The sequence below is a fragment of the Phalaenopsis equestris genome, unplaced genomic scaffold, assembly GCF_001263595.1.
Source record: "Phalaenopsis equestris unplaced genomic scaffold, ASM126359v1 Scaffold000499, whole genome shotgun sequence".
Lineage (NCBI taxonomy): Eukaryota > Viridiplantae > Streptophyta > Magnoliopsida > Asparagales > Orchidaceae > Phalaenopsis > Phalaenopsis equestris.
The window spans coordinates 292,374-315,483 of record NW_018164939.1 but is presented as its reverse complement, the minus strand read 5'-3'; the positions used below and the strand labels follow the sequence as shown (position 1 = coordinate 315,483).

At 33.6% G+C, this 23,110-nt stretch overlaps 1 protein-coding gene across 1 annotated transcript in view; it reads left to right on the top strand.

Moving 5' to 3' along the window:
• Positions 1-3,138: 3,138 nt before the first annotated feature.
• Positions 3,139-23,110, top strand: part of LOC110028170 (NADPH:quinone oxidoreductase-like) — a 37,698-nt gene continuing 17,726 nt past the window's right edge. Inside the window, exons 1-3 of the mRNA XM_020729914.1 lie at positions 3,139-3,330; positions 11,249-11,363; positions 11,455-11,646. Coding sequence (XP_020585573.1) covers positions 11,279-11,363; positions 11,455-11,646 — 277 coding nt within the window. The 5' untranslated portion in view covers positions 3,139-3,330; positions 11,249-11,278. The remainder of the gene's footprint in view (positions 3,331-11,248; positions 11,364-11,454; positions 11,647-23,110) is intronic.

Genomic DNA, 23,110 nt, shown 5'->3' with positions numbered 1-23,110 from the left:
ACAATTTAAGAGTGTTGCTAGGATAAGTTATGAAGGAGTTAGAAGAAGAAAATTTTAACTACCACTTATATTGTGAAGAAAAGAACATTAAATGACTTCTATTCAAGTCAATCATCTTATGTACATTGTATTAAAAATGAACTATTAATTCAAATTATACTATAGTTCCATCTTCTTTTGAAAGACTATATTTTCAAGTAACTCATATTAAATGAATCCCTCTTGAATTTTAACTTATGATCTCCAATAGAACATCAAAAATTTCCTTATAAAAAGTTTGACTTTCATTTTGTTTTTGGTTGAATGTAATCATTTATGAATATCATTTAATTATTTGTGCTAAGATTACCAAATTCATGTCGTTGAAGCCAATCATGTCTTATAAGTTGATTGTTGTTTTAGTCCTCATATTTATGCTAAGATTACCAAATTCATGTCTTATAAGTTGATTGTTGTTTTAGTCCTCAATACAACTTATTTTGAAATAAACAGTAGGGTCACTAAAACCATTACTTCATATACTATTACACCTTGGCAACATAGTATTGAGTAACAAGGGAGCATTATAGTGGCTTGATATATACTTCTTCAACTAATATTGGAAATCTAATGTCTAATAAATATTTTTTATAAAGTGGTTAATAATTAATAATTTAATTATCCCTATCTCTATATTGGGTTGTTATTGCTATTTGTTAAAAACTATTTTGAGATTGCCAAAATACAACACCAATAATGTAAGAGTTGAGAAATAGGACAGTCGTCATTCTTATTTCTATGCATAGGTACTACTTTAACATACACAATTAATAACGATTGACAACATTTTGAACTCATTAATAGTCCATGATGTTCACCTTACCTTTCATTCACTCAAATATTTAAAATAGACTTGAAAGAAAACATGTCAAATTGAAATCAAATATAATCAACTTCAATTATATCTTAAAATAATCGAAATGCAGCTCGATGAGAAAATATAATGAAATTATCATTTTTAAGCTATGAAATCATTGTTCTCTGCACAGGTCCTTATAGTGCTTGGAATTTTCTAATAAAGCTACATATAATTCATTATCAACTTATGATAGCTTGAAATAGATTTCAGTGGATATCAGATGTCTTTTTTATGTGAAATTTGGTGTGGTAACTTTTTGTGCATAAAAAATTATTTTATGTAAAATTTTTCAATGGAGCTTGATTTTGGAAAGTAAACTCCATGAATGTGTTTGGATCATTGAAATCTTTTAAACGAGCCCCTTCATGCCGAAATCAAACTCTATTTTGAAGCTCATTTAGCGCACAATCCTTTGGATGATAATTATGATTTTACCCTCAAAACTAATTCAAATCTTCTTCAAACTCAACATATAATCAATTTGAGTTGTGAACATCAAATTTGACCAATTTAAAGTGCAACTGAGCTCTCGTTATAAATTTCAATTTTTCGTGTTGTGCACCCACATGTTGACCTAAATTTTATTGTCTTAGAGACTAATTTGATCAAAACCAACTATATTACTAAAGTCCATGAGTTTTTCTTTCTTAGATGGACTGAGGTTGTCATTTTGGCCAACATGACCTAAAATTCACTCCCTGGGTGCACCTGGGTCTCTAGGTGAAGCATGAACGCCCCTACGACTCCTCTAGCACCCCCGCACCTACAAGGAGGAATGTCCGAGCTTCATAAGGTGCCAGAGGCTCACCCGTGCGAAGAAAAGGTGTGTCCTTGCCTCTCCAGGTATCGACTCCTCGCGCCACCATTCAGTGTACCCGTGACTGCTTACAAGATTGTTGCCCACAAACCAATGCGACACCCTTGCTCCTCAATAGTAATTAGTGCGGGTGCACTGCTGAGCGACACACTCGCTCTGGTTATCGGTACTGCCCACAAACCACTGGTCGACACACTCGCGACGCCGACAATCCGTGGTCTTTCCCGCTCAATTATGGTAAATCGATGCACCGTTTCACTATTGACGATTTGTCGGAGCTCCATTTGTGATTTAAGGGGCCTTCAATTACTTTCGCTTCATCCAATGACAACCAAGAGGGATGAACCTTGCTCTAATCAACAGTTATTGAGGTTGATCCGTATGAGCTAATTATTCTTTTTGTCAACCCCTAGCTCCTCGACTCCTATAAATACCCCCCTCTCCACAGTCCATCACACACACTCCTCCTACCTGTTGACCTCATTTTTGGTGAGGTCAAAATTCTTCTCCTAGAACTTAAGATTTAGCCATAGAACTTTCTTGTTAACTCTCCTAGAGGACTACTAGCAATGGGACCCACCCCCACTTATAAATTCAAACCATTCCTTGACTCCCCTTAAGTCTCATGTGTGGTTTCAAATCTTCGATTTCTAGTTGAGTCGATTAAAACCAACATGTTGAAAGTTAAGGCAGGGTCCTATAAGGATTAAAAGTACACTAGGAAGATCTTTTGGGCTTGGGAGCTTTCATTCTTCAAAACACCACAATTTACACAATACACATAAAAACCATAATCCACACATAATTCACCATCCGAAATCAAAATCAAATTTAAAAAATGAAATGAAAACACTCATAATGCGAATTCGAGACCCTTCGACATGGGTTGGGCGCCTCGTTGCTCAGACCGTTCTGCTTGACTTTGATCGTCGCTTAGGCGAGGACAGGTCAACATTTTTCTCGTTAGACGACTCTAATTGGCTCGACGAATCGCATTTGCACGGGTCAAACTCAAATTGACCCGATCATGGACAAACTTGTCCAAATGATCCCGATGACAAAACAGACAACACGTGTGCTTTCAGAACGTTAATTTTACTTTAGAAAGACACTCATATTGTCATGATTTCATGCACGCACAAAAATCACATAAATCGAGAGATTTAAGTTAAAATTAAAAAAAAAAAAAGGGAAGAAGAAAGAACTAAATTAAAAAAAAAGAAGAAGAGAAATTTCCTTTAAAAAGCCTCACGACACCCTCACAACGGCTCTCTGGCCTCACCCGTTCGATGGAGAACCCTAGCCGTTATCCCCCAGACAATGGCTCTCCTCCCATCGGCATGCCCGGCATGCCCTAACTGCTCTCATCATTCGGCCGAGCCTCTCTCCTTCTCAAAAAAAAAAAAAAAAAAAAAACACCACGCTTCCCGACTCACGGTTTCGCTGGAAACCATCCCCTACATTCCCCTTCCTCCTCCTCCGGGGCCCGAAGCCCTCGCAGTACAGTCGCAACTGGAGCTCTCCGGGAAGGTAACGACGGGATCATGGCTCGTACAAAGCTCACCAAAACTCTGGCATATCTCCCTTTCCATACCTCTTCTCCCGACTAACCCTGGTATTTCTCTTCCTTACTGCCCCCCTTCTACGCCCGCATCAGCTTCTCTAAATCCAGTAAATCCATCTTCCATTGAGTTTTCCTAATTTCGGGATTTAAGATAAAACGGAGGTGAAACGGGATTTAAGATCCTGCAGGATTTGAAGTTGTCATTTTTGCTGTATGGCAGGATTTATAAATCCTGCTAACAAACAGCCTTGTGAAGTCGTCTTTATTTTTTGCTGTTTGGAAATATTTAGTTTCATTCTTTTATAAATCCTGCCTAAATCTTGCTACCAACCAGCCTTCGAGAGCATGAACTGTTCTGGTCCCATCTGTGAGTTGTGCAAAGTGCTATGTGTGTAAATATGAAAGTTTAGGTGTGAGATATGTAAATGTATAAGTTAAGAGGGAGGGATAACTGACTTTATATGCTGCATGATGCACCTCAGTTTATTTGAAAAAAAAAAAAACAATGAAATTTTGGAATATCCAAAATTTATGGGGAATATAGCATAAAAATTTTTTTGAATGGCCAATACATCGAGGATGGCCTTGAGCGGGGTTTGGCAATTTCAAGGCAACCCGCGTAGCCATGTTATGATTCCGAGGATGGATCGAAAGATAATAAAAGGTTGCTTGATATCCTATTAACAGAAATTAATTGCTGTTACAGCAAACTGGTTTTTGGGATTTAGCAGTTTTCAGGTTTTAGTCCTACTGAAATTTACTGAATTCTACTTTGTTGGGCTGTCATTAAACAAGGTGGACCTTATGAAAGTTAAAAGCATAAGAATTTAGTGGCATGTTCGTAAATCTTCCTTCATTTTATTTTTAGATTCCCATTCTTGTTCTTCATTGAGGGAAGTGATGCCGAAGCATTGAATGACTTTGAGCTTAAGCTGTATATATATATATATATATATTTGTCAAATGATTGAAGTTGGTATGGGAAAAGTGCAGCTCTGAGTAGTTGTTTTGAGCTCTATATTAGTTTTTAGTGAAACTCCATACTTAGTGGTGTTGGGGATTTTACAAATCAAGCATGAAGGCTTGTTGCGTCTACCTTGAGAATTGCTGCATTACTATTTTATTTATTAAACCAATTGAATTTCTCTTAGTGTAGCCAATGTCTTTAAAAGTTCACTTGGAAGTGTGCTTTACTCTGCAATGCAAAGCATCATGCGGTGATGATGATTGTTAGGAAAAATTGACATTTTGGCATGCTTGAGTCATTTTCTCCTCTAATAATGGCAGGTGATGTATCAAGAATTGATTGGTGCTCCTCTAGCAACCTTCTTAGCATTTTGTTATTTTTGAAGCTTTATTTTGGGGATCGGTTTTGTTATGTGGGTGGATTTCACCGAACCATTTTTCAATCCTGGAGTTTTTGCACCATATTATTCAGTTTAGGATGTTACCAAATGTGAATGGTTGGCGTTTATTTACTTTTGAAAGATGAGGTGGTTTATGGCCAAATACCATCGGATCTCGCGTAATTGGTATTTCCTATGGTCAAATCTATTCATTACGTGTGTTTTTAAATATCAATGATTGGCGCATATTTGCTTAAAAAGTGTAGATGTGTTGCTTTATTGTTAAATGTTTGCAGATCTTTTGTGATGATCTTTTGTGATTCATGTGATTCAGTTTTCCCATCCTTATCCGGGAAAGTTAAGTTATCAAGATTTTTTTTCGAAACTTTAGTCTTGAGCTGAGTGTACAGAAATAAAGCTTCTTCTTCTTCTCTTTGATGGTTCTTAACTGTTACCATAATGTGTGAAAGCATTGTGCATTTGCCATGACAAAGGGAGATCTGAACGCCTACTACAATGTAGCAGATTTAGCATTCATTATAAGTTCTTTTTTGGGAATTTGTTGTTGGCATTATGTTCTACTATGTCATCATGTGGTGCAGAAATTATGTGTGGGAAACATTTCTCTAAACTATAATATTTTATATTGGGTCTAGACATGGGCGATGAGGCAATTTATAATTCCTCTTTGAGGAAATATCTTCTTTGCCCGCATGATTTAGTCCCGTGATATGAGGCCGGTTTAAATTATAAATTGAACACTATTCTTTTTTCATCTCTTTCTATGATTGGATATTTATATGGAGCATCGACCGATGCTATAAGTTGGACGATTTGGGGTTAAAGGCCGATGATGTAAAACTATATTCATGCTTATATAGCTGAAACTTTTAAACCAATAATTGATTAGTAGCTGCCCTTCTCATTTCTTTAGGCTATTGGAAGCTTTAACCCCAATCTTGAATGACTTGTGAACTATAGCTTTATAACATCGGTTGCTGAAAATCTTGAAATTACAATGCTACAGAAATACTACATTACAGATACATAACACATATGATCGGAAAGGCTTACCTGTTACATGTTCATTTGTCATTCAGGTAATAGGGATTCAAAGTTGCCCAAAGTGTTTTTAGAGTGTTTTGCTGGTAGCTGCTATTCAATATTGATATATAAACTTCAATGCCTAGGTTGCCTGTGGGATTATAACAAATTAGAAGTCTAAAGCTTAGCCCGTCCCCAATCTAAATTCTTATACCGCTTTCTAAGTTTCCATATGCTTATCACTTAACTTTTTATGAAAACATGCGTGTTTAAAGTCTTCTTTTATATTTAAATTGCAACTATTGGCTTAATTTTGTTATATACACTTGTGCTACCTAATTGCAATTCTTTTTTAAGCTTTGTCAGAGTCCACAGGTATGCACTGAGCTTTTCTTTTTTTACTGCTCTTTCCTGTTCATATTTCCTTATACCTGCAAAGTTATTCTCTTGTTATTTACTGCACTTCACTACATATGCTCTGTCATACATGCAATATTATTATTTTGCTATTATTTACTATGCTTCTAGCATATTTTTATAACACTCTTGAATAGCAAATGTAGAAAATATGTATAGGATTGAGACCTTATAATGCAAAGTCAACATACTTTTTTTTTAATTTCAACACCTTTTCAAAATTTCATAACAAGTTTTTTTTAATCATAAATAATGTTTTAAAACTTTAATAAATTAATAATAAGATCATAATAATTTACCTTTTTTTTGGATTTACGAGAATATCTCGAATGAGGTAACCTACGGTTGCTAAGTAGAATCATCCAGTTTAAATGAGTCAAACAACTTATTTAGACCAAGTAAATCCAAAATTAACAGTCATGCCGGGATGATAGAACCATGAGATCTTAACCGGTGTCGCTTAACATAAAATAAAATTATTCCAAAACACTTTGCACAAGATCACACTAAATAAAAATAAGGACTTGGGATAAACCGTTCTAAGCATAGTTCACTTCTCTCCTCTTTTCTCGTAACAAGGTGATGCACGATCGAGCAGTGGACAATCTTCGGACGATGGTCGAAACTATAACATGAAGTGAAGGATGTTCTTCAGTAGAATTTTTTGATAGTCTTAAACAACTTAAACCCTTTAGGACTTCGAGGTTGTTCTTCTTGCACAACGTAAATCATCACGTTTTTTAGACTTTTGTACGGTCGTATGTCGTGTGAATATAAGTCCTAAACACTTTTTAGGCTTCTGAGGCGGTTGTTCGGTACACATAACTTCTCCTGTCTTCTTGGGCTATTTTGCATATGTCGTGTAAATATAATTCTCAAATTCTAATAAATTGCACGATTGAAAAATTATATTATCTCTTTCAAAAATGTAAATCCAAACTATATATTAATTTTAGATGTCACCGAGGCTTCTTCAATATCTTCGATATCTCCTACTATTCACTCTTTTGGATTCCGAAAATAACTGTTCCAAATTGAGCCCTTCCATTTGACTTTTTACAAACAATCGTGAAAACTTAACTTTGATTTCTTGAAGACGAAACCCCTGATGTTAATCGAGAGTTTTTTTAAGTGACTTTAATTATTTAAGATATAATTAAATATAAAGGTCTATCTCTATAGGGAATTAGGAATCCAGGTAATATAAACCCTATCTAATCTTTGTATTAGGTAGGGAAATTGTCGGTCACAAAGTGTTCAGACTGAAAAAATGTCATAAATTTTGTAGTTTAAATGGTTAAGCCTACTAACAAGTTGTGTGCTTACCTTTCGGGGTGGTGTATCACTTGTAGTATCGTGCTCAACTATCTAAACTATTAAATGAATGAGATCTATATGATCTCATTTTCAATGCTACTTTCAAAACCAAAATTATATATATTCTAAATCATTATAAAAAATGACCGACACTACCTCTCTAGTGATTTTATGATTGTCCTTCCTCCTCTTCCTGCGTTGCTTTCGGTGGTGTGCTCGGTGGTTGGCTTCGTTCCGATAAGTCTTTTTTCTCCTTTGTATTTTAGTTTTTTTGTATTTTGTTTTTTTTTAAACCAATGAAATGAAATAATTAGGTTAGTCTTAGGTTTGGTTCAGACTTCGATTAGCTCGAACCCAACTTAGTCTGAACCCAACCTAGCCCAACCTTGCTTTAACCCTAACCTAACCTTACCCAAACCCTAAACCAACCTAGCCTAACCTAACTCAAATCCTAACCCAACTTAGCCAACCCTAGCTAAACCTAGCCTAACCCGAGTTGAACTTAGCTCACCCTTACCGAACCCAGCTCAACCTTAGTTGAACCCAACTCAACCCTAACTGAACCCAGCTCAACCCTTACTCAACCTAGCCTAACCCTAGCTCAACCTAGCTCAACTCTAGTCGAAGCTTAACCTAACATGATCCTAACCAAATTTAACTTCATTCTATACTCCATGTTTCATGTGTAGTCAACTTTAATTCATGTTTCATGTATGGTCTAGTTTAATTCATGTTTCATATGTGGTCCAACCCACGCATATGTCATGTTTCATGATCTTCATATATCATGTGTAGTTCTTTCCATATATAAATAAATGAAAATGAAACAAAATAAAATAAAGGAAGGAGGGGAACCTCTCACATGCAGGTTCTTCTTGTGAACATTTTAATTAAATGCTTATCATTTGTGAGTATATTTGGTTTAAAACTTTTAGGGACTTTAAAATAACTTAAATGTAAATTAAATAACTTAAAACTAACTTAAAAACATTATAAATAACTTTAAGCTAATTTAAAAATAAATAATTCAAAAAATAATTATTCAAAAAATGTTAAGGTCAACTTAAAACTAATTAAAGAAGAAAATAATTTAAGTTGGACTTGCTAAAAATTAATGGGGTAACTGATACACCATCAAAATCTATATATTTACATGCATAACACTTAAATCATTAATCAATATTGTTTTAATATATCATGAAAATATAAAGTGCTCTAGATTTTGATATTTTCGAACTACAAAATTGGTCTTGCCAAAAAATATGGGACAACTGATATACTATAAAAAAATTTCTATCATCCAACACGAATCTCAATGCATGTGAGACACATCTCAAAGCAGCTTTTTTAACAACAAAATGCTTAAACTTCGACCAAAATTCATCTAGTTTGAAGAGACGGACCCAACTATATCATAATCGGTCCAATTTTAGTCAAATCACGATCAAGCCAGTAAAATGCTTTGTAAGCTTTCCAAGCATAGTTGAAAGGTCAAATAGATCCCAAATTTGACAAACATATAACTAATCGAGTGTCTAGGCAAGACAAGTCCAATGAACCCAAGATCGCTCAATCCTAACATCATCAAGGCATTAAAATGTCCAACGAACACTGTCCAATCAAGGGGATTTTTCTCGGTTGTTCGATCAAGAGTGGCCCAAATTCCTTCATTATTTGTAACTTGTACTCTATAAATTAAGCCTTACCGCCCTCATGAGAAGGAGACTTGGACCTTAGGCATGAGAAAGACCAGAGTCTGCAAAAGAGGGAGCTGCAACTCAACATCCTACACCGCAGATCTGGTCAACTCTAGTTGTCACTTTCTTCAACCAAATTTGACCCCATACACCTCCAACTACCGCTAGCTATAATCGACCATCATTGATTGCCACCTGTTTCTTGTAGCAAAGTACCTTGTGAAGTCAAAGCATGTACTGGAAAACCCCGATGAACATCACAAAGCAACAACAGACCTCACTTACGGTACAACGACACATTCTGAAGACGGTGTAATAAATACATCCCAAAGATGGTGACTTTCTTCACTCTTAGAGCTCCCTCCATGCAGCTTCAGACTCCACCCCTGCGGCCTACGTACATCAACATAGCTCACCACTATGGACTATGTGGAACACAACCCGTGTTCTCTCACGACCTACAAACGTCATCAAAGCTCAATACTATGACCTACATGGTGCACAACGATTGAGGCTCTCAACTCTGGTCCTCATGGCCAACGAAACGTCATCACAACTCATCACTATGTCCTACATGACCAACTACGATCTATGCAGCACATAGCTTATGCTCTCCTGACTCCAGCTCTCGTGGCTTACTGACGTCATCACAACTCACCATTATGACCCACGTGACCAGCTACGACCTACATGATACACAATTTGTGTAGCTCCCGACTCCTACCCTTACGGTTTATTAACATCACATAGCTCATTGATGTTGCATCAAAACATCCCAACTGCTACCATTATTATAGTTTTTTAGCTCCGAAGAATTAACCTTTTCTTCAGCGTTGGAAACAATATCATAAAGATGCCCAAAAACTTTCCAATTCCAACTTTTCATAGCTCATGTAGCTCCCAACTTAGGCTCATGCGACCCACGAACATCGTCATAGCTCATCACTATAGCTATATGACCAATTATGACTTATGTGGTTCATAATTAGTGCAACATTCGACTCTGGCCCCTACAGCCTACGGGCTGGTCAATGTGACCAATTATGACCTACATGACTCACAATTCTTGTAGCTTTTTACTACAACCTTTGTGGCCAACCGACGTTTCAGAAGCACATGTCCAACTACTTTTATGAATTTCAACTACAACCTATACAACAAGCCGACACTACGACCATTATCTATAACATTCACGACGACAATTGCCTCCATAACAATCGACTACAACCCTTATAGTCAACTTATCATCGAAAACTACATTCATTATAGTTAGAATAAATGTATTATCAATGAACTACCATTATCAACCCTTATAGCTCAATCTTCTCTAAATCAAGAGAATAGTGAACCCATTTACTCAAAATTACATGGTGGATCATTTCAATTGGGTTAGACCTCGTGATTTTCTCATTTACAGAATTTTCCAAGTAAAAATCGAGGTTTTTCCTCTCACTTCTCTTTTATTATCTAATTATGTGCTGGAGTTTGGAGTCTCGTACCACACTAAAATGTTAAGTAATCACTCTATGACGGTAGACTTTCTAACACACATCAATTATATATGTAAATACATAAGAATTGAACGGTATGTATGTTCCCTTGGAAAATTTCCGCCATCAGATTTCCACATGCCTCATTTAGGATAGACATCTAAATAAATAAAATTGGGGTGATATACACATGTGTAATGCGTTTTCTCATTTCAGCATTTAGTTCCACTTTAAGGAATTAAAATATTTTACAACAATTAAATAAGATAATGTATACATTATAAGTAATTTTTTTATTAAAATTAAAATAACTAAAATTTATATTAAATTAAAACATATATTAACATTAAATTGTAATATGTTATTATTAAATAATATATCATATAATTATGCTAGAGTTTGTATTATTATATGAAAAAATTATTTCATACAAGTGTTATGTATTTTCGTGAGCCCTACTTTTATCATTATTATTTTTTTTAATTTTCCATTGGGGTGATCGCGATCTCAACCGCCGATGAATGTATTTTCGTGAGCCCTACTTTTATTATTATTATTTTTTTTAATTTTCCATTGGGGTGATCGAATAATTTCTCTAAGAGAGTTTTGTCGTCAACATCTGTTCTTATTTATATTTGGTTCATTAATTGTCGCCCAGAGCCGGCGGCGAGAGAAGTGATCGTTGGCCATGGCGGCGAAACCACCAATCAAGGTGGTGGCTATAAGCGGTTCTCTTCGCAGAGCTTCCTTCAACAGCGGACTCATTCGAAGCGGCATCTCTCTATTTCTCACCTTGCCTTTCTTCCTTTGCTCTCCTTCTTTTTGGATATCTAAATCTGTGAATCTATTTGTTCTATCTTGAAGCTGTGGAACTCTGCGAGCGGTCTATTGAGGGGATAGAGATCGAGCACGTGGACATCTCTGAGCTTCCATTGATCAACACTGATCTTGAGGTTAACGGTACTTACCCTCCTGTCGTCGAGGCTTTCCGCAGAAAAATAGCTGAAGCTGATGCTTTCCTGTTCGCTTCACCGGAGAACAATTACTCCGTCGCTGGTATGAATGTCAGTTTCTTCAGTTTAAATTTCTCTTTCAGTAGTAGTGATTTGATCAATGCTTATTTTTTGGATTGATGAGTGCTTTCCGTGCTGGATCATGGATGGAGGGTTTTGTTTTAGAAAAGAAAAGGACGGGAATGAATGATTTGCGCAGAATCAGATCAGAGAAATTCAACGAGGGAATGCTAAAATTGGAGAGCTTTGGCTCAAGTTAGAAATAACAAGAATGAATTGGAAAATATATATGGTTCAACTCGACTGTTTAAAGTTGCAGTATTTGGCTAGAAATTCCACTCATGTTTAGGCCCTTTTAGCTGCATCAAACACTGATTTTTATATTCTGAGCTTTCTTTGGTGATCTAGATCACATCAACAAGTGAATGTTTTTTCTCCTTGATTGTAGAACTAGGTTGGATTTGATGTAAATATAGTTAAAGAACTTTAAGGGGCTTCTTAATATCTGGAATTTGCTAAACCTAGAATTTTGTTGGAATTAATGAATCCCAATTGCTAAGTCAATCCAAATAATGAATCATTTAAGGAACTCAAGGGTTGACAAATTTTTTACTTTGTTTAATCTTTTGTTGATTATGCATTCAAAGTTTATTTTTACTTAATTTAATTAATCAGCAATTATCCTAATTAATTTTAATGAATATTTTTGTTGGATCCATGGATTCATACCAACAAGAAAAAGCTAGAAAAGATAGCGGGCACAAAGAATAGTGGTACAAAATTAGAAGAAATGAGTGGCTTCAATATTCAAGAAGAAGGGTCCTTTTACATTGTAGTTGTCATCCATATTTATAACGGGCTGAACTGAGATATATTACATGTCATAATAATACATATATCAAGAAATACCTAATTTATTTTTCCTCTAGCTCATTCACTATATGGCTTAGCTGCCTTATGCCCCATGTTGATATATCTTTTCCTACATTCCCATTATTATAATCTCTTTTACGCCTCTCTTTGTTAAGGGTTTACCACTTTAGTATTTGTTCTCGCGCACTTCATTTTAAGTAACACGTATGTCGATTGAGGCAACGCAGAGGTAATTTGCTGAAGTCATTTTAGTTGTTTGTAAGAACCCACCTCAGTTCTCTATGTGTGCCTGGTGGCCGAGTTGTTTCTCTGAGCTAGTTATTCGAGCTGCCTTGGTCGATTAGTGTTAATTCATCACCTTGTCCAGGTACTTAGATGAGCACTGTAGTTGAGCTGCCTTGATGGATCTACTAGATAGCTCATGTCATGAATATAATCCAGTCATAATTTTAATTATTTTTTTATTATTGATCACTTCAGATAATCTATTTATAAATGAAGTAATTTATGCGATTAGCTGCATTACGTTTATTCAATCCATAGTCTGATATCAGCATTTATTAACATAACAAATAAGTAGTAAGTTTAATTTAGCACTTAGCATAATATTTTTTATTATTGTATCAATTAGTGTTAAAGCTACCCAATATTATTACCTTAATTACTAACTTGTCAGGTCACATAATATTTTAACCAAATCTTAAATTAGCCTAGTTTAATCCTATATTATCCTTGACTAGTCAAATCTAGAATTAGTTAACATATTTTATCTTAAGTAATACTTAATGAAGTTAAACAAACAGGTAGTAACTGATTACTCTGCTAATTAAAGAACAGATTAAATTTCTTAGATTAATTACTATAATTAAATCCTAATAATAATTTTAATATTCCAATAAATACCCAAAATGAATGGCTAATTATCCTAAGTGAATATTTAATTATCTATTAATTTGGCTAATTGATATTGATTAATTATCCTATGTTTAGTTCTTGAAATTAACAAAATTAAATCCTTATGATCTTAATTAAAATACTAAATACTTTCTAATTATCATATGTGAATATTTAGTTATTTAATACTTTTGTTAATAAATCAATTTATCATAGATTTGAGCCTAAATTATATTGACACTAACTAAACCTAAATGGTAGGATTAAATATATGATTAATCCCTTATTAGCTTATATAAATAATTAATTATTTATTACTTGCCATGGCTTATTAAATTGATCTGATCAAGCACAAATTTTTACACAATTCTTTGGATAAAAAATAATCAAATTATGGTGTAGAAAATGAAAAAAATATTTCGAGAATCACACCAGCTATATCTCATCAAACTTATAATCTACATGACTAATTCTATGAGATGATTCAGCCAATATCAAAATCATTCTAATTTGAGTCTACATGACCTAAAAAGCAAGCCCAAAAGAATAATTAATAACATTTATTAATTATTAATACAATATCAAAATCATTCTCTGAGCTAGTTATTCGAGCTGCCTTGGTCGATTAGTGTTAATTCATCACCTTGTCCAGGTACTTAGATGAGCACTGTAGTTGAGCTGCCTTGATGGATCTACTAGATAGCTCATGTCATGAATATAATCCAGTCATAATTTTAATTATTTTTTTATTATTGATCACTTCAGATAATCTATTTATAAATGAAGTAATTTATGCGATTAGCTGCATTACGTTTATTCAATCCATAGTCTGATATCAGCATTTATTAACATAACAAATAAGTAGTAAGTTTAATTTAGCACTTAGCATAATATTTTTTATTATTGTATCAATTAGTGTTAAAGCTACCCAATATTATTACCTTAATTACTAACTTGTCAGGTCACATAATATTTTAACCAAATCTTAAATTAGCCTAGTTTAATCCTATATTATCCTTGACTAGTCAAATTTAGAATTAGTTAACATATTTTATCTTAAGTAATACTTAATTAAGTTAAACAAACAGGTAGTAACTGATTACTCTGCTAATTAAAGAACAGATTAAATTTCTTAGATTAATTACTATAATTAAATCCTAATAATAATTTTAATATTCCAATAAATACCCAAAATGAATGGCTAATTATCCTAAGTGAATATTTAATTATCTATTAATTTGGCTAATTGATATTGATTAATTATCCTATGTTTAGTTCTTGAAATTAACAAAATTAAATCCTTATGATCTTAATTAAAATACTAAATACTTTCTAATTATCATATGTGAATATTTAGTTATTTAATACTTTTGTTAATAAATCAATTTATCATAGATTTGAGCCTAAATTATATTGACACTAACTAAACCTAAATGGTAGGATTAAATATATGATTAATCCCTTATTAGCTTATATAAATAATTAATTATTTATTACTTGCCATGGCTTATTAAATTGATCTGATCAAGCACAAATTTTTACACAATTCTTTGGATAAAAAATAATCAAATTATGGTGTAGAAAATGAAAAAAATATTTCGAGAATCACACCAGCTATATCTCATCAAACTTATAATCTACATGACTAATTCTATGAGATGATTCAGCCAATATCAAAATCATTCTAATTTGAGTCTACATGACCTAAAAAGCAAGCCCAAAAGAATAATTAATAACATTTAAAAATATTTAAAAGCAAAGCTGAATTTGAATTTTATTTGCCTAAACTCAAAATAAGCACTTTGTTAAGACGATTCCAAAAATGTTTAAATCACATCGATACAAATTTGTTTAGACATGAAAATTGCCAAAATTAACTGAAACTTTTTTCTAAATGGGGCCCACATTTTTTACATTCATTTAAACAAACTCTTGACTCTTGTTCTGTTCTCATCCTCTTACTCATTTAGTCACTGCCACTATTGTTGCTATCCGTTACTTAATTAGCTGCTTGGATGGTCGTCTTTTGCAATCTTTCATCACGAGCAGTCACAAAAAGTTCATAGAGTGTGATGAAATTGCCTAGATCACATGCAGTTTGTTGGAGGGAGGATTTGAAGATCTAAACTTTCCTTTTTGATTGCAACCTCAATAAAGGAGTAAATCACAAGTTATTTGTTGCATTGGATTTACATTAAGAGGTAGAACTCCTAAAAAATGGCAAATTTCAATCATCGGTTTTCGCAAGCTTTAAATTCGTTTCGTAAGACTTTTTGATTATTGCTTCAATTAGTCTTAAAGCTGCCCAACATTGTTATTTTATTTACTAACTAGTTAGGTCGCATAATATTTTATATAAACCTTCAAGATGGCGCCTTATGTTCATCAATTGGAGACTTTACTATTGTTGAGTCCATGTCATTAGCCAATGGGCTACTTGCCCATGGATCAAACGGGTTGATTACTAGCCCGCAAATGGGATTTTTTCATCATTCTTCTATTAGGTAAGGATTCAATCTAATAAAATAAGAAACATTCTAGGATAATTCTAGACATGGGTTGAACGTTTCCCTTAAAATATATTAATAAACCTATGTTATTCTCTCTTTTTTTAGTATGTTTAACTTTGAGCACTTTGGAGTTGTAGAAAATTTAGAAGCTCTGATTCTTTTTAGAGTCACTAGATGACCATCACAGTGTTCATAGAAATATTAGATGTTTGTTGTTTGGTGTTGCCTGATTTCGAACCAATGCATGCCAACTAACATCCTACTACTAATGCCAATCACCTCTTAACTATGTTGACTAATGTTCATTGACTAACATTTCTCAATCAACGTCTTACTAATGGTAGTAATTGTTTTTGGTCAGTTATTGACGTTCGTCGACCAACTTTCTTTGTTTACATCCTACTCCCAATGCCATTCATCACCTACATCATCAATTGTCAATCATTAACCAACATTCACTAACTGGAGTCTGCTTTTGATTCCTGTCACCATATTTTGTATTGGTAACTATGGTGTTAAACTCTTGATGATCATTGAAGTCTAACACCAGACACGAGTAGTCACCCTTCATCAACACTTGTTGGATCGCTACCAAATGTTTGCTAACATCTCACTCCCAACATTTACAAACATCCAACTCTTGATGTTTGTCATCATATTTTACTAATGCGTATCGCTCAACAACAACAGAAATCCACTTATTGGAATTTCCTGGACAGTGATGTCCACATTTGATTGACATCCATTTTATGGCTATAATCACCTTTCATTAATATGAGACTAAATAGGGCACAATGGAGAAAAAAGATTCATGTAGCCAACCCCCACGTAGTGGGATTAAGAATTTGTTGTTGTTGTATAATCACCCTTCATTGATACTTGTGGACCACAACATTAGATGTTTGTTGAAGATCATCACATTACACCCCTAGTGACCATTTCTTGCAAGCATTTGACTCATGTCGTCTTCTATCACTTTTTAGTGCTGCTTGTTGGCCCACATCATTTGATGTTAATAGTTGACTATCATTCACCAACATCCAACTCCTAACATTACTCAATGTCCAAATCTTAACACACTATCATACTTTGTCAATGTACATTTTCTTAGATCATTGGACATTGGTTGGCCAACATTGCTTCAGGTTCGCAGAAAATAACATTCAATTTTCAACATCCAGTGACAACCAATTCTAAATTTCTGGTGACTATTCGATGGATATTGTACTCACTATAAAAAAATGTGTTTTTAGCAACATAAGTTTGCAGTGGTTTTCAAACCATTGTTAAAAGAGACCTTTAATAGTTGTTTAAACCACCACACCTAAGCCTCCATACGCTTATCAATAACCCCTTCGTTTTCTTTTACGCAATCCATTCCCTTGTCCTAACCCGCAACTGTGACTCTCTTGCACTTCCTACGACTCCTCTTCCAAGCTCTCCTCCTTTTTGCAATGGTTGGATCACTAGAAAGTCTAGCCTCAAACTTTCCTCGCTTTTGCAACATTTGCGCCGGTCTCCGCATAGCTCCACCAATCACCAAGCATCTCCGCCCTCCTAGCTCTAATGATTTGCCTCCAAGCTCCACCAAAGAGGTTTGTCAAGCGCCTTCTAGACGCCCAAGTTTCCCTTCAATTTGGTTTGACATCACCCTCTTTCTTCACAAATTTGGAGCTGGTGTCCTCCCATATCTGCTAGTTGCCGCTGTACTCTTTTTCTGGATTATTAGAAAAGTCACCGCTTTGCTCCCGAGGACAAATGCATCTTTGCCGAACCTCGTTAAATCTCTTAGTGTTCTTCTGGATTTGTGTTGATTCCTGTTTTTCTTCGCTCTAATTTCTTAACAAGTTGTTAGGTATGACTCATATACCATAAATGGGATATATGCTGGAGCGGAGCAGAGCCCACAACCGGAGTGGAGCGGAAGGATCTGTCAAATCAGGGGAGTTACATTATGTGGGTTGGGGGTGCGGGGGCAACACCCCACTGTTTGGTACAGGGGTAATTTAGGGGCTGTAAAAAAAATTCGTTGTTCGCAAACAACCTGTGTTTGGTTTGTTTGTTAAGTAAACGAGTCGAACACGAAAAAAATTTTTAAGCTCGAATTATAAACGAGCCGAACACAAATAACCCTTTTTTCTCTTATGACTCGACTTGCTTTAGCTCGAAATAAATAAATTATAATTTTTATTTGTATAATAATATATTATATATATTTATATCTAAGTTTAAATCATAACAACAAGTGTGGTCATATGGTTTAACATCTTTTTTGCACAGAGATGGTCAGGTTCGAGTTCAACACTCTACATCTATTTTTTCCAATTAATTTTAAAGAGCTGGTTTCGAGCTGAATACGAATCGAACACGAACACACTGTTCACGAGCCGAACACGGGCCAAGATTGAGCTCGCTCAAGCTCGGCTTGTTTACACCCCTATACCCGCCAACTCAAATCCGACGATTTGCATCCAAGGTATGTCTAATGAGTTTTCCGAGCCCTTCATAAACAACCAAAGTCCTACATTTGGTACCTACTTTCAATATTGTTTGATTGTTCTTCTTTCATAATGAACTATTGGTCATTTGATGTTTATTTTGTTCTTTCAATATTGAAATATATAGAGGTTCTTTTGTGAATCATATGTTTCAAAGCTGTTTCTTTGTACGAGTGTTTGCATTTTTTTTTTTTTGGATGAGGTTTAGAAATGTTCATAGTTTTAGATAAGAAGATGATTCAGTTTATAATATACACAGAATTTGATTGTATATGTAGCTTGAATTTCCTCAAATAACATGTGATTTGTATGCTTGATAAATAAGTTGTAATCGACATTGGAGTTCTTTGGCCCCATAAATTATCAAACTGTCATTTATAAAGTAAGAGTTCTGTTAAGACATCTTAGTTATTGTAGAACTTGCTTTCGAGAGGATATCTAACTTCTGGCGTTGAGGTCAGGCTGCATTCCACTACCTATCTTTGGTTAAGCATTGCCCTCGTAAAATGAAGTAAGAGTTTTCATTCACAAATAGGTAGCACTTAATGATTATATACTCCGGTAATTTCATTTCCATAACTTGTTATTGTTTTCAAAGCAGTGAGTTGACGCTTATCTACTCAAGAAGTAATTTTATTTCCTTTTTTATTGAGAAAAAAATGTTTTTGAACATTGTTTTTAAATTCAGTTTTCACATTTGTTGATATGATTTGCTGCTCATTCTGCTTATATGTCACATTTTACTTTCATAAGGTTTGCTTTCACTACAAAAAAAAAAAAAAGAAAAAAAAGAAAAAAAAGTAAAAGCAGCGAAAAAATGACATTTTTAAAACTGCTCTTATAGGAAGGAAGCGGTTAAAACCACGATTTGTTTCCTTTTCTCTCGAACTGAGCATACACCCCTTTCATTTTCAGGATCGCGCACTAGCTACCTTCTCCTCTACTTTTGCCTCCCCAAACATTCTTTTCTCCTTCCCGAAACTCACAATCTCACCATGAAGAAATTTGTGATTATTTTTCTATCAATTTTCGAGTGGGGCGGTTGGTAGTGGAATCCTAAGCAAGGGGATGTTTTGGTTTGGATGTTAGATGGTTTGGCCAAATCACACAAATATCATTGTAGCTTATTTTCTTGTAACAAAATTATTTTATATTATACTTAACATACTTGTGATGCTTATTTGTTACTTGCTTGAATGATTATGTGATAAGATTGTGAAAGTATCTTTCATTGATTAATATATTATCATGATCAAAGCTAATATTGAATCATTTTCATTATCAGTGTAATTTTGTAACTAATTAGATTTTGGTTCTTGAATTAATTTGATATACTTTTTAGAATTCGCAAAATAACTTATTAATGTCTAGTCTGAGCTATGTTGGCTCCAAATCACTATTCTTTGCTTTACAATTTTTATTATTATTTCAATAATCTCATGCCCAACATTTACTAGTTTTAATTTTAATACTCATTTTTCAACATTAATGAATAAGAGATGGATAACCAAGTCTAAATAGAGTTCTAAACATAAAAGAGATGTCGAAAATTTCTTGGAATTTGTAAGTCAGAGCAAAATACATCAGACAAAATTTTATGTCCATGCAACATATGCATTAATAGTTAGTACCATGGTTTCAAAGATATTAGGATGTACTTGATCTCTAAGGGATTTTTTTGTGGACACATCGTGTGAAATTGACATGGGAAAGAGCATTATCCTGTCAGTGTAGCTACAATAAATAAATTAATTAGCATTGAGATTACTTCCAAGCAAATTTTAGATTGGAAAGAAGAATCCAAGATTGATATCATGGAAAAATTACTAAGAGATGCACCTTATCCAAATGATGTCACAATAAACATTGAAGGTGATCATGTATATTATAGTAGAGATGCAACAAATAATTCTGATAAATTTTCAAAACTTCTTGAAGATGCAGAGGCATAATTATATCTTGGTTGTAAGTCATTCTCAAAATTATCTTTCATATTATATTTGTATCATCTAAAATATCTACATTCTTGGATAACAAAATCTTTCAATATGTTAGAATTGTTGTTGATTAGTTTCCCTCAAGGATTTTTATTGCCTGAAAATACATGAGGTTAAAAACGTTTTGCAAGCATTTGATATCGGGTACACAAAGATGGATGCTTGCCCAATGATTGCATGTTATTTTGACGAGATAATACTAACCAAGATGCATGTCCTATTTTGTAGCTCATCACGATTGGTTGAGAATGACAAAGTTTTAGAAGAAAAAAAAAAAAAACCTAAAAAATCAGCTAAAGTTGTAAAGTTGTTTGATATTTTTCATTAATACCTAGATTATAACGATTTTACAAATAAAAAAAAAATCCATTGAAGATATGATACGACACTCTAAACACTATAATAGAGATGAAGTGTTGTGTCATGCTATTGATGTTGATCCATGGAAATCATTTGACAAATTATATCCTGATTATGCTTTAGATCAAAGAAATATTCATTTACGTTTGATCACCAATAGATTTAATCCTTTCAAACTTATGAGCAGTTCATACAGAATTTGGCCTGTACTTTTGGTTACATATAATTTACTTCCATGCATTGGGATGAAACATACATCTTATATTTGTCTACCATAATACCAAAAGAGAGAAGTTCAGTTAATTACGTTGATATTTACCTTCAACATTAATTGAAGAGTTACAAGAATTATGATCGGGAGTTCAAAGTTATGATACAACATGTCAAATTTTCAAAACAAATGTAACATTGTTATGGACTATCTATGATTCTCTTGTATATGATATGTTATCCGGGTGGGGTAATCAAGGAAGATTTTCATATCCATGTTGTGTTGAAAATACTGAATTTTTATGGCCGTACAAAAGTAAAAAAATTTCTTTCATGAGTCATCAATGTTGGTTGTCGTAAAGTCATCTTTTTTGCCAATAGAAGCACTACTTTGATAATACAGAAGAACTCAGACCTGCACTTCAAAGAATCATTGGTAATTAAGTTTTATCATAATTGTAGTCTCTGCAAACTATTTTAGTAAAAAGAATAATATAATCCAAAAGAGCAAGTAAAGGAAGCATACCAGTTCGATAACAGAAGGGTATGATGATATGTTAAAATAGAAGAAAAAAATGTATTTTCTTTTGCTTATCTTATTGGGAGTACAATATTTTGCCACATAATTTGAATGACATGCACGAAGAAGAATGTTTGTAATAATTTCATATCTACACTACTAGATCTTGACAAATCAAAGGATAATCTACAAGCACGACAAGACTTGATTAATATTGGTGTAAAAAAAGAATTACATCCTTACATTTTAGAGAATGATAATTTTATTTTATCCTCAACTTATTGCACAATGTCAAAAAAGAAAAACAAATACTAAGTGAAATACTAAAAAAATATGAAAATGCTTAGAGGATATGTGTCAAATAATTCTAGATCTGTTAAAATAAGTGACTAGAATATAATGTCTAAAGAGTCATTATTGTCATGTGCTTATTTAAAGATATTTTACCAATTGCATTTAAATCTTGTACTCTATCGAAAGAAATTATTAGTGTTCTTGTTGAGATGTCACAATTTTTGAAATTTTTATGTTCTAAGGTAATCAATCCAATCAGCTTAGAGAAACTTCAGATTGATATTGTACTAATTTTGTGTGAGATGGACAAGTACTTCCTCCCTCATTTTTCACATTCGTGTTGCACTTGTTCACTTGGTTGAAGCAATTAAACTTCGTGGTCCAGTGCCTTACAAATGAATGTATTCATTTGAGAGATAATATATAAAAAAAATAAGATTTGTTTGTCAAGTTAACTTGCGTTGCTTATGATAAAAATATAATTTATAGGTTTTTCTCGGTGTTAAAGGATTACGTTGGAAATAGACACTAGCGGGATATATATTTTTGCTTTAGATATTTGATTGATCTTAGATAGCACATATACCAATGAGTACAAATTAACCATTACATGTGGAACAATTACATTATAAATTATGCTGTGGGGAAATTTCATTTCGAAATGTTATAACATTTATCTTAGATGAAAAATATTAGTATAAACTTATATATATGTGCTTCATCATTGTGATAATATATCATCATATAGAGAAACCTTTATAGCTAGTGAGCAAAGAGAGAGACAAACACATAAATTTTACTCGGTCAGCTATTGCGAAGTATTTGAACAAAAGATTCTATGAGTGTTTCAATAAAAAAGTTTCTTAATATATTGATTATTCGTTGAAATAGAATTGTCTTTTTAAATGAAACTTTTTATTCTTTATAGATTAAAAAAGGCTGATGATTCTTTGCTAATTGATGAAATTATGGATCTTGCAAATAGTTCTAACATAGTTGCTTGAAGATAGAAGGGATTTTACATAAATGAAAAAAATATTTATCAAATCTTATGATGATAATAAGAGAAATCAAAACTACGATTAGGGGTGTCAATTCGGGTCAGTGGGTTAGGTTCGGGCTCGACCCAAAGATGACCCGACTCAAATAAAGTTAACCTGAACTGACTCAAATAATAAACGGGTCAAAAACTAAGACCCTAACCCGACCCGAACTCGAGCTTTACCCGCTAACCCAAACTCGACCCGAACTTTCATGCTTATTCGGGTCATGTTTGGGTTTTTTCCGAACCCGACCCGAATAATAAATCGATCAAATCCTCTGACCCGAACCCGACTAAAAAATTATTTGG